The following is a 12,026-nucleotide window of genomic DNA, read 5'->3' on the forward strand; positions in this document are numbered from 1 at the left end:
AGCAGTCAGGCGATTAGCAGGCCCATTCGGTTGTGTGACCGTGATAAATAATGTACGCAGTAACGACAGGAATATTGCCATATTGTGGGCAAATTTCAGGTATGGAGGAGCGGAGCTTTGCAAAGACCTGGAGTTGCATCATCACGAAGACATGCAACGTGAGGGTGTACACATTTGCCATTGGCATGTCCTTCGTATGTGCCATGCATGGGGCCATGCGTATTTCTTCCCTTTCTTCCCTCACCTTTCCCTTGTTTTCTCCTTCGTCATTCGTTGTATCCAAAGCGAGTGAGACATGCATCGACAGCTCCAACGTCGCGGCAGCATCCCCGGCGGCCACTTGCTTGCCCACGTCAAGTCAGAGAGGGATCATCGGCTTTAAGGAGCCTCACCGGTCACTTTTGCCGCAGCAGCTATTCGCCAAAGCCCGCCCATGACCTGGCTGCAGGCTGCATGTTACATTGGATAGGACATGGCCAGCTGGACAGTCTTTCCATCAAAAGGGAGCCGAGGCGGGGGGGCTTGGAGGCTCTGTTTGATGCGGTGATTGGGAGAGTCTGATATGCAAGGGAGGGAGGATGCTGCACTACCAATTCGAAAGCTCTGAATGAGGGGAGGGAGGGGAGGGGTGAGAAAGGGTCCCGCAAGTCCAAATTTTCCCTGTGGATGGATGGATGGATGGACGGCGACATGAGGACAGACGGTGGGAAAGGAGCTGCGATGTCGAAGCGGCATGAGGAGCTTCGTCGCTTTTATTATGTGCTTTCTCTTGCGTGAGGTTGCGTCTGATCTTGGACCAGCAGAAGCGGCACCAGCCGAGATGAAGCACATGCGTCCAGGGCTGCTTAGATGACGGCAGCGTCCACGACCCAGTTCCGCTCATCATCCCCCGTAATAGGTAGAGAAGAGAATCCAAGGAGCGGTCTCGAACGAAAGCCTGATGCAACTCCAGATCTGCAAAGGCAGGTTAGGCAGCGTGGGTGTGTGCCTTGGCCTAGATAGGTTTCCATCACTTTCCGTCTTCATGCGGCTAGCAACTGAATCCAATGCAGCGAAGCGAGGCGGTGGGCTTGATATCTGAACAAACCAGTCGTTTCCTCTGCGCATCCGTCGCATAGAAGTACATGTAGTAAGGCGGCACATACCCGACTGACACATGCAAAGGGCTGCTGCAATTACACCTTTGTTGTCGCAGCCGCAATGTGGCTGTTAGTCAGTCTGTACAACGTGAGCTTGAAGTTGTCCAGTCGCGTAACTCTGACAAGAAAACGTGTGTCAGCAACGTGCCTTGATGCATGACGGAGGATTGCGGCTGCGACTGGTGGCTGGCCGCTTTCAGGGCTGATTGGGAGAAACGCCCCCCCCCCCTAATGATGCGGAACGATGCGAGGGAGGAGAGATTTGCTCTTTGAGGTTGTCCCAAGGCGCGAGTCAGGTTCAGGTGGTTGCCTCAGTGCTCGGGCATGGCCAAAAGGAGGCCTTTTGAGCTTGCAGGCTGCGTGTGAAGATGCAAGTCGGCGCAAATTGAACGCATGATGCTCTGAGTGAGTACATGTAGTAGGCAGTTCAGTAAGGGCTACAGCCTACCCGCAGAAATGGCATCCATCTATTGTACGGCCAATCTAACGGTTCCTGGGCCGATTCCCCGGGTCCATGTTAGGTGCTTGACAGGAATACCCAGTACTATTAGCGACACCCGGCTTGATCCTGGGCTCTGAATTTTAACTCTACAGGATGAGGGTGAATAGGTCCGAAGAATTGCGGCAACGGTCAAGGAGTTTTGAACATCTGTTCTGAGCAGAGAGATTGAAAGATTCTCCGCGTGGCCCAGGAAATTTGGCCGTCAAGGATCTCAGTGGACAGGCAAATCTTGGCGGCAGGGGATCAAGAAAAGAACATGAACAGAACCAAGTGAGGAGTCAGTGAGGGAGGGGGCTCTTTTCAGGTACGTGTAACCGCTTTGCGCGTATAAACGGGCACTTTGAACACGGAGAATGAAAGACTTGATCAATTCGCCGATAGGGTATGGCTTATACATGTGAAGTATTCGGAATACAAGGTGGAAAGTGATAGAGAGGGCAGGGGTTTCTGGAGTAGTTCTCCAGAATGAGATTCAACATGCGCTCCAGCCAAATACCAACAGACTTTGACGACTCGCAAAAACGCACGGCCTAACGTCCTGAGACAAGCACGCTTCAGAAATGCAGGGCGCCCGAGCCTTGCATCATGGTGCTCCGATTCTTGCCATTACAAACCTTACCAGAGAGGGCGACGTGTTGTTCATTTCGAGGTCCTTGTTGCTGATGGCAATCCGTTCATTCACCAATCCATCCATATCCCGGGTACCCGTAGTTTCTCGATTGTACCTTACATGAGTGAGATGGGGTATTTACTGTACGCAATGACAGCAAATTTTGGGTGACAGGGGCCTACGCAGGCCGGGTACAGTACAAGCAAATGAGATGAGATGAGCCAGGAGTCGGCAGGGACCGTGTGGAACTTTTTCTTGCCCTTCTTTTTTCCTTCTTTTTTCCTTGTGATCATCCAGCCGTCATCGTCGGATAAGTGAGAGATTACTAATTGTACTGAGATGGTTACTCGTACGGGTTACCCAAGACGTCTTGAAGCTCCCGTCAAGTTTGGTGTTTTACCCGGCGCCCAAACGCTCCTCAAAGGGAAGAGGTGCGAGACACAACAGGTACACATGTATGTATGAGACAATACAAGACATGACAAGACAAGACAAGGCAACATGAAGACAGCCAACGGCTTTCGTAGGGCTGCGTCGAGGGGCCAACGAGCACCTTTGATGTTTGTTTTGATTCCCTTGTCCTGCGTTCTGTCACAATGCATGCAACATAGGTACAGATAGGTAACATTGATCAGTGAGTAATCTTGCATTGACGGCTAATAAACAGGACAGTCCCCAGATCGACCCCAATACCGAGGATGAAGAGCTGCTCGCATGTCCATCCTATTGCAGCGATGACGCAGCTGACGCGGGAGCGCCAATCGGCCGAAGCTGAACTTTGACGACGCATGAGCTAGTATCAGGATTTGAGAGTGAGATCAGGCGGAGAATTCCGTCTCCCAAAACGTGGTCTTGCTGCGTAACCTGCTGCTTGTGATGGAATGCTGGTGAGACGCCCATGTGCCGAGGTTTGACGAAGTGGCACGGACGGAGTAAAATTCAGCGTGCATGTAGGTACATGTAAGGTGTTCAGTTTGCGCCATGGATTATACCTACCTAACGATAGCAATGAGTCGACCGTTTGCCATCCGGATAAATCTTTTCAAGCCAAGAATGAGTTGATTCAGTCGCTTGATCAATGGGAAACCAGAGAAAAAGCCATCTTGCAACACTGTTTCCCCCCTTGTTCAGCCTGGTTGACTCGTTCTCCATATCCCGTGGCTTCCGCCTTCGTATTCCAATTAGCCCACCCAACGCTACAGTACAACTCCCTTCCAAGAAAAAAAAAAGGGCAGAAAATGCCGATTGTCAAGGCCAAGCAAAAGCTGTATGTAATACTACGGCTCCCACTGCGCCGGCCCCCTGGCTAGCAGCACAGCTAGCAGTTATGGTTAGGCATAGCATCGAATAGCACGGCGGCCCCAATGCAGGTCCCAGCTCGAGGGCTCCATGTCCATCCATGGATGTTCATGCCTTGGCTGCTTGCTAGCCAGGATCTGCCAGAAGGGCCGCGGCGGTCGGATGGCCGGGATGGAGGGGGCCGAAGCGCTAGTAGTTGAGAGCTTACAGGCACAGGCACAGGCACAGGCACAGGCACAGGCACAGGTACAGGCACCAGCGGCTATTCATGCACGCGCCGCACAGTTGCATTTTTGGGGCTGGGTTCTTCCTGTTTGCTGGCGTTCCAATCTTCTGTGCCTTCTTTTTCGTGGCCGGGGTAAAGGGGAGGGGGGAGAGGGGACCACCGTTTTTTTTTCTCGACTGGGGCCGGGGCTGCCGGGGTCATCTCGTGGCCTCTGTCCAGGGGATGATGGAGTTGATGTCGCCTCTGGTCCAAGTGAGCCTCAGGTCAATGTCGTCTGTGTGCGAAATGGCTCGAGGTGCAGCATTGACTCGGGCAGCCAGCCTGATGTCGAGTCGGGTCTGGTGGTACAGGCGAGAGCTCCAGGCGTTCGACGACTCGCTTCAGTGCTGAGCAACCCGCCAGCAGCAGAAATTACCGCCTGTGCTGTGGTGCTGTAGCGACCTGTAGCGGCCGGCAGCAGCGACCCCGGCCTCTCCCCCTCCCTGAGGAGCCCCGGAGCTGCTGTAGGGAGCCGCCATCCACCACCACCACCACCACCAGCATTAGATGGAGATGGATGCATGTGGCGGCGTTCCTTTTTCTCATCAGCGAATGAAGGGCGGCGGCGATATTGCACTCCAGCTCGCAATCACACATACTGCCTGCAGCCCGACCCCCTCTTAAGCAAATAGCCAGCGCCTCTGGCTGAGAACCTGCGTCTCCCTCTCTTCTCTCCCTCTCTCCCTCGTCCTCTGCGTCTTGCAAACCCTCAGTCGACTGCCATCGCCGTGCGAGGCGCTGCGGACGCTGTCGGGCGAACCTGGAGTTGGAAGCCTCCTGAGCCCTTGCTGCTGACCTGACGGATTCCTGACAGCGGGCTCCTTACCAGCAAGAACCCGCTGCCGTTCCCAATTTTTTCCTTCTTTTCCACTCGTCCTCGGCCGGGGTTGTAGAATTTCGATGACGGTGGCGTCCGTCACCCCTGCAGCCTGCACTGGACGCTCGCCCAACGCCGACAAACGACGAGCAGTACCAGCACCGGCACCCGCCACAACACCAGCCGTTTCCTCACCAAGGAGCTGCTGGGCTGCGTCCAGTCTCTAGGCGGTATTCTGCCTGCACCAACAAGCGTGCTGTAAGGACTTTTTCCCATCTGGCCCTGTTTCTGATTCCGATCCTCCTGCTGCGTGGGAAACGGGGTGTTTCTGCCTCAGACGCGCTGAGGTCGCTGCTCTTCCTGTCTGGTGTGTACAGAGCACCTGAGCTGCTAGGTAGTAGCAGGTTGTCCGCTACCGCTCTTTTATCCGGTATCCGGGGGGGAAGCTCCAGCTGGGCAAACCGCCTCGTTGATCGATCCTTTCTCTTGTCGACCAGTGGGGATCGACTTTTATGCCAGTGACAGCTCCAGATTCACGCACTCGATCCCTTTTTAACCAACTGCTGCATGCATCTCAGCCCCGAAATCCTGCGCCTTTGACCTGTCGGCTGCGCTCAGCTGCAAGCTCTTCTGAGACTAGCTACCGAAGTGCAGTAGGTAAGCTGGTGCATCTGCAGCTGGAGCCGAAAAGGGCACCCTCTTCTCCAACTCCCAACTTCCGCGACCTCCAACATTCCGTAAAGGACTCCCCCGACTTGCGTGCGACGGGCGGCAATGGCACGGGGCGGCGCCCTCTTCAACCCCAGTATTGACCATCTCGAACCTCGAGTGTCGCTGTCGAGGCGGCCTGGCGTCGGATCTGGCCCTGCGCGCAGTGTCGCTCTCGGCATCACCCACAGGAAGAAGACGGCCTCACGTGCTTCCGGCCGTTCGTCGAGCCCGGCATCAGCCTCGAGCCGTCGCTGCTGGGCTCCCAGGACTCGGACGACGACCACAAGGACGGGTCAGGCATGAACTCGATGACCGTCTCGCACGCCGGCGGCGGGCACGGCCGCCAGCAGAGCATCACCAAGCCGTCGCCGCTCTACGCATCCCGCATGAAATCTCCTCCTCCGCCTCTCACCTCGCTGCCCGCCAGCGCCAGCAGCGACCGCCAACGACCGCCGCAGCTTTCTCCTATGCCCATTTCTCCCCGATGGGACTCGCTCGCAAACGGCCCCCGCATGCTGCTGCAGAGCCCAATGTCGCCGCTGCCGCCGCGGTCGCCCTCGCAGAATAGCTGGTACGACCGCTACGGCCAGCTTGACGAGGCATCGTCGCCACACCACCAGCCACAGCAGCTCGCGGCCGGCCTGCAGGAGCACCAGCACCAGCACCAGCACCAGCAGCATCACCAGCTTCAGTTTCACGCTGCGACGACGACGTCGATGCCCGCGCGGGACATGGCCACCGCCAGAGGACGGCTGCCCGCGCCTCTGCAGCTCGACTCGTCAGGCGGCGCCCTGATGACAAAGTCCATGCGTGCCCACGCACCCGGGCGCACGCCAGAGACCCCTGCCGTCGAGAACTTTTCTAGACCCCGGAAGCAAAGTATTAGGTCGCCCCCTGTCGGCGGCCCAGGTAACCTCCGGCTGGCCTCCCTCCCTCCCTCGGATCGCATCCCGGAGATGACCAGCGTTTCACCTGCCTCCACGCCCTCCTGGCAGCGCCCCCGACGTCCCTCTGTCTCCTCAAAATCCTCACTCTCCTATGCCGTCTCTCCATCCTTTCCCCCTACTGCCGAATATCTCGAATCGAGTCGCTCGTCCAGAAGCACGTCTGCACAACCTCCAATCGCCGGCCATCGTCCCCAGCTGGGCCATCCCAATCGCATTGACAGCCCGGTCAGCGTTGCCGCGCCCGGTGGGCCAGCTCCTTGGATGAGCGACGACGAACTGCGATCCAGCTACAGGTCCCAGCTTACATCATCGTCTGCCTTTGGCACCGCCCTCACCGAGCGCAGCAGCGTCCTGACCAAGGACAGCTCCGTCCTGTCCGTCTACGGAAACGAGGTCGACGCACAAGCAGACGCACCCGCTGAAGCTGACGCAGACGCTGACCCTGACGCCGACGAACCGAGCTTGGAAGATGTTATGGGCATGTACGAGAGAGGCTTCTGTGACGACGACGACGACTACGACTACCACAACAACAACAACACTAACCAAAACGACTACTTTGAACCCCCTCGCAGCACCCGCAATTCCCAAGACGACTACTATCACCACCGCCACCAACCCTCATACGATCACCACCACTACCCATACGACGACCAGTATTATACTGGCTACGGCCCTGCCCCATACGACTCTTATCCCCACGAATTGCAGTTAGAAGCAGAGCAGCCAGAGCCAGAGCACCAGCAGGAGTACCCACAAGAGTGCAAGGAGGAGCAGGAGCAGGAGCAGGAGCAGGAGCTTGAGCAGGAGCGCCAACAGGAGCCTGAACAGGACCTGAAGCAGGAGCACGGACAGGAGCACGGACACGGCGTCGAGCACAGACACACGCCGCTGCCAACTCATGAGGAGGAGGCAACAGAAGAAGACTGCGCCGAGACCGAAACCGACCCCGTTCCTGACAACATGATTAGCGTCATGCACCGCCCTGTGACCTCGAGGTCCGAGCCGGGCCCTGAGCGCATTCACAGCGACGACTTCAGTGCCGACCCGGTGCCCCCGGTGCCGGCGACCCATTCCGCGCTGGACATGGAGATTCGGCAGTCCAAGATGCTCTTCTCCAGCACAGCCTTCACGTCCACCGTGCCCGCCCTCACCCATGACCATGACCTCGACCACGACCCCGAACACGACCTGGAGTTTCCGGAGAAGCGCGACTCGTCCAGGACCGTTGAGTCGAACCCCTCGGTAGAGTCGGACGGCCTCCGCACCGACGCGAGAGGCACCACGCCCAGCCCGAGTCCGTCGCGCATCTCGCCGCCCTCGATGCCCGAGTCCCGATCGGTATCCCCTTCGCCATCCGTGCAGCTCCCTGTGCCCAAGCCCGAGGAGCCGGGCTCGCGCGATCGGTACGGCTTCAAGAAGGAGAACCAGTTCATCACCCGGCAGCAGTACGATGCCTGGGACAAGGTCTACTCTCAGTATCTCGCCCGCCGCCGCAAGAAGTGGACGGCCTACCTCAAGGACAGCGCCCTGATGACGGACCGCCCCCAGCGCTTCCCGGCACCCAACGCCAAGACGAAGCGCTTTGTACGCAAGGGCATCCCGCCCGACTGGCGCGGCGCCGCGTGGTTCTACTACGCCGGCGGACCGGCCATTTTGGCCAAGCACGGGGGTCTCTACGACAAGCTGCTGCTGAGACAAGCCAAGCACGTCGACATTGAGGCCATTGAGCGAGACCTGCACCGGACGTTTCCCGACAACATCCAGTTCAAGCCTTCCCAGGCCACCGCGGATATGCTCGATTCCACGACCAGCAGTGAGCGGGCGAGCCAGTCCACGGTGAGGGGAGCAGCCCTCGACGGCAGCGGACCCGGCCCCGTCGGCTTGGAGGGCGAGCCGCCGCTGATTGCCTCTCTGCGCCGCGTTCTGCTGGCGTTTGCCGTCTACAACCCCCGCATCGGATACTGCCAGAGCCTCAACTTCATCGCCGGCCTCCTGCTCCTGTTTGTCGACACGGAGGAACAGGCTTTCTGGCTGCTCAACGTCATTACGCACATTTACCTTCCCGGCACGCACGAGATGAGCCTGGAAGGCTCCAAGGTGGACCTGGGCGTGCTGATGACGGAAATCCGCGACACCATGCCTGCTGTGTGGGATAAGATTGGAGGAGAGCTGGACAACAGCGACCCGCAAGCGAGACCTATGACGAGCAAGTCGGTCCGGAACCCTCTGACGCCTCGGCTCAAGAAAAAGGACACTCACCTTGCGCTGTCGTCTGAACGGCTCCCTCCCATCACCCTGTGCATGACGGCGTGGTTCATGAGCTGCTACATTGGCACCCTCCCCATCGAGACGACGCTGCGTGTCTGGGACGTCTTCTTCTACGAGGGATCCAAGACGCTGTTCCGAGTTGCCCTGGCCATCTTCAAGCTGGGTGAGGCCGAGATCAAGGCGATTGGGGACCCGATGGAGATGTTTGGCGTGGTGCAGTCGATGCCCCGCAAGATGCTCGACGCGAACAAGGTGCTGGAGACGTGCTTCAAGCGGCGCAACGGCTTCAACCATCTGAGCCAGGAGGTGATTGAGGAGCGCCGGCAGGAAAGACGCGACAAGGCGCAGCAGGATCTCCTCCTGCGATCGCGCAGTAAAGCTGCGACTGCTCCTGGGGCTAGCACCAGCAAGGAGGCTGACGGGGAGCGAAAGGGCGGCAGCCTGTTTGGGCTGATGAAATAACCACTTAATACCGACAGGGGAAGGTTGGCTTGTTGCATTGATACCACTTGTGTCTATTCACTGTTTTTTTTCTTCTTCTTTCTTCTTCTTCTTCTTCCTCTTCTTCTTCTTCTTCCTCCTCCTATTCACTCCTCTCATACATTATAATCCTCGATCTTCTCATTTCGATTCATAGCACGGCAGGCGTTTGAGGGAGATGCCAGGAGTGGCCTTGGAGAACGGCCACGATGCATCTGCATGAAGCATTAGCATTGCGTTTACCTCTTCTTTTCACCCTTCTCTTCAACCTCTCCGACTTGTACCTTCTCCTTTGTTCCTCTACCTACTTTGACACACTTTTGCTCTTCTTCTTCTTCATACCACTTTGATCTTCATACGGGGTGCGCGGGCCATATACAGGCGCCCCCCTTGTTTCAAATACCATGACGACGGTTACGGCTGCAACCTGTGGCAGGTCCCTTGTTAGAGGAACTAGAGACAGATGCCTGTTGCAAGAATACGAGAAAGAAAAAAAGAACTAGGGGTGCCTTTGGCCAGAGGAGACGAAAGGGGGGATTGACTCTCATTTCTCACCTCTTTTTTCTTTTTTTCATCTCGGTTACCTTTTCTTTTGACCCTCTGTTTTCTACATCTTGTGGCTGCGCAGCATAGAAGGATGGGAATGTACAAAAATTTTCTGTTTTCTTTTTTTTTCTCGTCACTGTTTTGAGAATCTGGATAGACTAGGACACACAAAATCTGGGGTGGGAAGAGGGAGTAATTGGTAACCCCCCCACTGGCGTGGCGAGGATGTATTCTCCTATCCACGGCCAATGATGAATTTCTGAAACGAAGATTTGATCTACAGCGTTGCGCGTGAGTGACTGTATCGTAGGTTGTTGTTGGGAGTTGTAGCTGAAGGCTTGGTGGAGGCTTTGGTAGGTGTCGTTTGTGTGCTCTTGAGAGGTCTGTATCCAGCTATTCTTGCATACCTAGCAGGAAGAAACAGTGATGGGGACAGCAGTAAAGATGAAGCAGCCTTGTTTTTGGTTTGTTCTGTTCTTGAGCATAAATACAAATTGATGGAACTCCATGTTCTGTCATGTGGAATTGACCAACCGGTGCTACCGTGATCTCGCCATGCCGCTCTTTTCTCTCAATCTGACGGGGCATTTATCGTGCGCGCTCCAGGCCATCTTGCAAGCCTTGATCACCAACTTGATGGAAACTGTCCAGGATAACTTCATCAAACCATGCTGCTGCTCCTGTGTGGGCATCCCCACCAGGACGAATGCCGATTTCAAATGAGGATCCGTCGGCTCGCAAACACAGACCAAACATCTCTTCCAACTTCACACTTGTACACCCCTCCTATGCATAACAACAATATGATGGACAATGAGAAGAGAAAAAGTAGAAGAAGAAGCATGTGATGGTGATAGTAGTAATAGTAGAAGAAGAAGAAGATGACGATGATGGTGATGACATATATATGTATATATATACATCTACGACGCCGGGAAAACGGGCTCCTCCAAAGCAAAGCGATTGACAAGCTCCCTAGCCTTGGCCTCCCACGCGGGCCTATCGTTGCGGTACTCGTCCGCGATCCTCTCCTCGAGCGGGTCGTCGGGCTGGGGCTCAATCATGAGGTTCCGGAGGGCCTCGAGGACGGCGGCGATCTTTGTGCTGGGCTTCCAGTTCTCGGGCTTGAGGATGCCGAGGCAGACGTTGCCGAGGGAGTCGTTTGTGACGTTTGGGTGGTAGAGGCGGGTGATGAACTTGACGACGGGGGGCTTGAAGGGGTAGTCTGTGGGCAGGGTGAGGATGATGCCGAAGCGGCCTGGGTGGAAGGGCGACGAGGGGGGCGGGGTGAGGACGATGTGCCATGTGTGGAGGGAGGCGGAGGGGGGCAGGGTGATGGTGAAGCCTTCGGGGGGGTTTTGGGAGACTTCGGCGAATTCCTGGGGAGAGAGAGAGAGAGTGATTGTTAGCGGGTTTGGGCGTGTGTGTGTGTGTGTGTGGTGGTGGTGATGGGGAGGAGGAGAGAGAGGTTTTACCTTGGAGATGCGTTTGGTGGACATTGTGGGTGTTTTGGTCTCGATGCCTGGGTCGCGAAGGTACTGTTTGTTTGAAAGGAGACCGTGGATTTCGAGGGCTATTCCGTCGAGATGCTTGCTTCTTGTTGTTGTTGTTGTTGTTGTTTCGCTCGCTCGCTCGTATCGTGAATTGTCAAAACGGTCGTGACGTCGATGAAGAAAGGACTGTCTCGGATAACAGAGATATCCGCAGTTCTGGCTAGACGGAGAGAAAACACAACAGTCTGCGCGGGACAAAGTAAAAAAAAAAGAACAGTTCTCGGGTTTTGTGTTTCTGTCGATAAAGTCGGCTTGGGGGGGATGGAGGAATCGTGTGTTTGGGTTGGTGTTTGTTGCGGGTTCGAGCTTTCTGCTGTGTGACTCTTTTGGCTGACGGCCATGACGGATGTGGGGGTTGTGACGAGCTCGAAGCTTTCAGGTACCGAGTACGTACCGATTGGCGGGGCAGATGGTGGAAGGAGCATGGAAGCGTGAGGAGAAGACACAGAGATGAGATGCTGGAGGATTAGGTAATGTAGATGCTTTTACGCAGGTTGTTCCAAGAAGAAAAGAAAAAAAAAGAAGAAAGAAGAAAGAAGAAAGAAAAGAAAAGGCAAGCTGAGAGTGTAATCTCGTCGAGGTGTAGAATCTGGGGGTATCTCATGTTCTACTATCATGACGGGTTAACCATTCATGTCACAGTCCGGTCGATACAAGACATCAAGGTACCTACTATATGTACTACCATCTCGGTCAGCCAAGCTCAGTGGAGCCTCTACTCACCGCTCACCGACGCTCACCTTGATTTTTTCCAAACCATCAAAATTTACATACTCTCTTCTTTGCACCAAGCGCCCATCCACTGCCAACCTCCATACACAGCCTTTGCCTCTTCCACAACACATCAGATCGCTCAATCTCGACAATTGGACATACAAAGACACAC

The 12,026-nt window shown here is 55.8% G+C and overlaps 2 protein-coding genes across 2 annotated transcripts; one reads left to right on the top strand and one right to left on the bottom strand.

The window, feature by feature from the left end:
- Positions 1 to 5,801: 5,801 nt before the first annotated feature.
- TRIREDRAFT_44251 (uncharacterized protein) lies at positions 5,802 to 9,289 on the top strand. Its single transcript, XM_006961025.1, has 3 exons — positions 5,802 to 5,914; positions 6,089 to 6,789; positions 7,216 to 9,289. The coding sequence occupies exons 2-3, from the start codon at positions 6,138 to 6,140 to the stop codon at positions 9,021 to 9,023; spliced, it is 2,460 nt and encodes an 819-aa protein (XP_006961087.1). The 5' UTR covers positions 5,802 to 5,914; positions 6,089 to 6,137; the 3' UTR covers positions 9,024 to 9,289.
- A 1,221-nt stretch (positions 9,290 to 10,510) lies between these two features.
- Positions 10,511 to 11,086, bottom strand: TRIREDRAFT_102980 (uncharacterized protein; the record flags this gene model as incomplete). Its single annotated transcript, XM_006961711.1, has 2 exons — positions 10,511 to 10,966; positions 11,063 to 11,086. 2 exons carry the CDS (start codon positions 11,084 to 11,086, stop codon positions 10,511 to 10,513), a joined length of 480 nt encoding a protein of 159 aa, XP_006961773.1.
- Between the last annotated feature and the right edge of the window lie 940 nt (positions 11,087 to 12,026).

The sequence above is a fragment of the Trichoderma reesei genome (genome assembly GCF_000167675.1).
Source record: "Trichoderma reesei QM6a unplaced genomic scaffold TRIREscaffold_1, whole genome shotgun sequence".
NCBI lineage: Eukaryota > Fungi > Ascomycota > Sordariomycetes > Hypocreales > Hypocreaceae > Trichoderma > Trichoderma reesei.